Source organism: Microcebus murinus, chromosome X (genome assembly GCF_040939455.1).
Source record: "Microcebus murinus isolate Inina chromosome X, M.murinus_Inina_mat1.0, whole genome shotgun sequence".
Taxonomy (NCBI): Eukaryota; Metazoa; Chordata; class Mammalia; order Primates; family Cheirogaleidae; genus Microcebus; species Microcebus murinus.
In genome coordinates, this window is record NC_134136.1 from 37,574,692 (window position 1) to 37,578,853 (window position 4,162).

At 51.6% G+C, this 4,162-nt stretch overlaps 1 protein-coding gene across 1 annotated transcript; it reads right to left on the reverse strand.

Moving 5' to 3' along the window:
- Positions 1 to 1,810: 1,810 nt before the first annotated feature.
- On the reverse strand, positions 1,811 to 3,295 carry KCNE5 (potassium voltage-gated channel subfamily E regulatory subunit 5). Its single transcript, XM_012750315.2, has one exon. The coding sequence runs from the start codon at positions 3,119 to 3,121 to the stop codon at positions 2,699 to 2,701; it is 423 nt and encodes a 140-aa protein (XP_012605769.1). The 5' UTR covers positions 3,122 to 3,295; the 3' UTR covers positions 1,811 to 2,698.
- Positions 3,296 to 4,162: the final 867 nt, after the last annotated feature.

Below are 4,162 nucleotides of genomic sequence, written 5' to 3' on the forward strand. Positions count from 1 at the left end.
TGGAACAGGATCTGCTTATGCAAAGGGGAGAAATAGGCGGCTGGGTGGGGTGAAAAAAGAATTGCTCTAATTTATTAGAATGTTTAAGGTCTTTGAAATCATCTTAAGGACAAGGTTAACATTTTTCCCAATTTGTACAGTCAGCTCAAGCTATTTGGGGCTACATTATCAAAACTGGGGGTTGGCCAAGCATCTAGTTTTTCTTTCTTCTATCTTTTGCTGGCCACAATAGGATCACTTCAATGTTGACACCCCCCGCTGGCTGGTAGAAAGTTGAGTGTCCAGAATTCTGGGAAACTTCATTATCTGGGACACAGTTGCAACCCTGAAAGTGTTTGAAAAAAGCAGCTGGGCAGTAAAACAAATCGCTCTCCCCAGGCCAGTGTACTTTTCTCACAGGGAGAGTTGTATAGCTACTTTTGCTACATGCTCTTCAATGGGTACCCTAAGTCATCATTAAAAAAAAAGGATAACATGTTTTTAAAAGCAGGAATATTTTGCCATGGGATTTGTTTGGCACACCTGGCACATTAATATTTATCATGGGAATTATCCCAACTGCTCCCAGCTTCCTTTATTTTATTTTTGGCAATATACTCTTTTAAATATCTATCGAAAACGTGGTACAAACGTGTTTACGAAGTTTCAACACTTAAAGCCCTGATTACGCTTCGTTATCAAAATAGCCTTGTGAATCCCATCATGCCTGATAAATGAGTGATGTTGCATTAAACACACAGGGCTAGGGACTGCCCCCCACATGTCCCCCAAATCCCTGTATATCGTGCCCCCCTCCACACCCCTCTCAGCACCCCCTGCCTGGCTGAGATGGCTCTCACGGCAACACTTTTCTTTCTGCCATTGTCGTGGACTACTCCCCCACCCCTGGCCCCCACTTTCAAGGAGAGGGGGCGACCTCAGGGCTGGAACTAGAACTGGAGAGGTGCCAACGGGGCAAGGCCAGTATAGCTTCAAGAAGTGAATCCTGGGGATGAAAGTAAGTCCATTTAACTTATTAATAGCTCCAAAAAAATGCCAGATGGGCTGGATGGAAGGTGAAAACCAATGTCTTGAATGAGGTTTATATATTATCAATGCATTTAAGTGACTGGTAATATCTTTGTCCAGATATGACTGAGAAACCAGCTGTATTTAAGCAAGTTTGCTTACTTCTAAGAGGTAACTTTATGTGTGTTTGATGAAGCCCAAACAGCCATCATCAGGTATAAGCATTTCAGCCCTAAGCAGGCAAGTTTCTGACAACCTTCTTAAGACAAAGAAAATAAATGAATAAACACACACCTCTAACTTTACCCATGAGTGTTAAGATTGCTCAGTTGAAGCATCTTCCTTCTGACTTAAGATTTACACTGCCCAGTGGCTTCCTTGTCTTTTAATAAACCACTTTTTTGAGTGACTTCTAAAAACTAGCTTTGATAATAGCTAAAAGTGATAGGCCTGAGAGGTTGTTTTTTTTTTAAGGTGCATCCTGAAAAACTACAAAAGGAAAGTGGGAAATCCTTATTTAGCACTGTGATATTTGAAAGTGCTTCAGAATTCAGAAATAAAGGAGGAGGAAGTGAAAAAGCATCTATAAATTTTGAAACACTTCACAAAATAACCCACTTTGCTATATAAATGTTTTCTTCACTCACAATCACACCTATTGAATTGGAACTGGATAAATCGATACAGATATCATAACAACCCAATCTCCAAATCGAAACATCATTTCTAAAAGTGAAAAAGAATTTCTTCCGTATATGTTACCGGGTCTCAAGGCTGGGGTCTTTGAGAAAAGAGTCTTAGGTTATTGTTTAAACAACCTTTATTACTTGCCTCTGACATTCCCCAGGGTTACAGAGCAGGGGACATCCAAGCCTGATGTCCCATGGATGGAGCAGACACTGTGATAACAACTGAATCAGTTTAGAAGAGGCATTTGGAAGTATTGGGGTTATACACCCAATAATGTTTACCCACAGCAGAAGATGGCAAAGCTACTAAAACAAATCAGGCAAGTTACCTTTAGGATGACAACTGAGGAGACAAGAAAACCATACAGTTGGGTTCATAGATCTTCCCCCTGCTGAGCCTCCCCGCCCCCCTTCAGTCCCCATTAAATCCATTCTATCCCACAGACTGGTCCTAGTGTCCTGCTAGCTCCCTGCTGAAAGAGAGAGGGAGGGAAAAGATGTCTGAGGTCTCTTCATTTTCTTTGTCTCTGTCCCTAAGGCAACGGGAAGCTGGAGCTGCTGCAGCCGGCCTGGCAGTGATGGCAAAGCCTGCTGGCTCTGCAGAGTGAGAGGTCCCTGGCAGCCCCTGGAGCAGCTGCCAGTTAGACGGCCCAGAGTTCTGATAGACTTCATTGCTTCAGTTCAATGCCAAGTGTTGGACGTGTTGGATTCAGTTCCCAGAGGCCTGGAGCATAGTGTCAGGGCTGTCTGAAGACAAGAGAGCAAAGGCAGTTTAGCGCAGTTGGATGTGCGGGGTGGGGGTGAGGATGAGGAGGGAGAAAGTGGCCAGGAGTGGGTAGGGTGGTGCTTCTCCTTCCAGGGGCTTCCAGACAAGGTCTCCTGGCCTCTCATCATTGTCTGGGCCTTCGGTGAGGCGAACCCTGAAGGGGAGGAAAGGGCGGGAGCCGCGCCCAGGGCTAAGCGAGAAGAGGAGGACGCGAGAGCAAGCAGGGGCTGCGGGTCTAGACCCGCTCGGTGCCCTGGGCGAGGACAGGCAGCACCCCGGGGGCGAGCTGGCGGCGGCCCTCAGCTGGGGAGCCCGCAGCAGTCTCAGCGTCGGTGGCCAGGGCGCCTCCCGGGGCCCATTCGTGCTCGGTGCAGGCCTGGGGTGGCTCCTCCTTGGCCTCGACGAGCTTGCGGGAGCGGGTGTAGGCCAGGATGAGGCCTCCGGCCAGGCAGGCGTAGAAGATCATGATGAGCAGGATATAGAGATAGGCGTCGTCGCCCTTGGCGCTGGTCACCTCGCGGCCCGCGAAGGGGTCAGGCACGACCCCCATGCCCATCCTCGGGCCGGCGCCCAGGCCGCTGGCGTTGCCCCGATGGTGCAGCTCGAGCAGCAGGCGGCTCAGGAGGGTTCGCAGCCGCTGGCTCTCGCTGCAGTTCATGGCTGTCGGGGAGTGACACGGTGGCTCCAGGACGCTGCTGACCTTTCCCCCCCAGCGAGGGGAAGCAAGCGAGCGAGCGGGCCGGCAGGCGGGCAGAGCGCGGCGACAGCGACGGTGGCGGCGGCACCCGGCTCTCGGGCGGGCGCGCAGTGGCTGGGGGCGCCGGCCGCGGGCCTCCTTATCCCCTCACCCGCGTCCTCCTCCCCTTCCCCACCACGCCCCCTCGGCCCGCGGCCGCCTCTTCCCAGGCTCTGGCTGTCTCGCCACTCCGGGGAAAGGGGACAGCTGGTGGGGGGAGGAGAAGGGGACAAGGGAGGGGGCGAGGCCAGGGGAGGGGCAGAGGGAGCGGGGGCGCGGAATGCGCGAGGCCACAGGCAGCAGAGGCTGGCAGGGCAGCTTGCTGGGGCCAAGCCTGGACCCTGGGCTGCGGAAGAGAATTCCTTCCAAGTTCTGGCCACCTGCCCTGCAGGCCCAGCTTTGGCCCTGATACAGCATCTGGTCCCCCAAGACAGGCCCTGCCCCGGGGCTCCCAAGAGAGACCACAGACGCCTTCCGGCAGCTCTCCCGTAACATGGCAACCGAGACCCCTTGTCCGCATCTTAAGGGAGTAACTCCCCTAGACAAGGACCCCGGCCTATCTTTCTAGTCCTCATTGCCTTACTCCACCGCCAGCCCCGTCCCAGGAAAGCATCTTATTCAGAAGATGTTCAAGCCGAATTCAGTGACTGAGTAGTCAGGTACTTGCTATAAGGCCAAGGCAAAGTAGGACTCCCAGGTTGTCCAAAATGGTTTCTGATGATATCCCGGCTTCCTTGGAAGTACCTGTGCTCTAATCTCCTATGACATTTTTCCAGGGGGGGCCACACATCTTAGCCTGTGAGTATACCATCCATGATGTGGCCCTTTTTCCCTCAGGTAAACCATCTTACCAGAAGTGAAACCAAGTTCTTCCACTAAGAGGAGCATGCACATTAAAAGGCCCTTTGACTATACTGTCTAGATGTCTCAGGGTCTGAAAACTACCAGTTCTAGAGAATACGC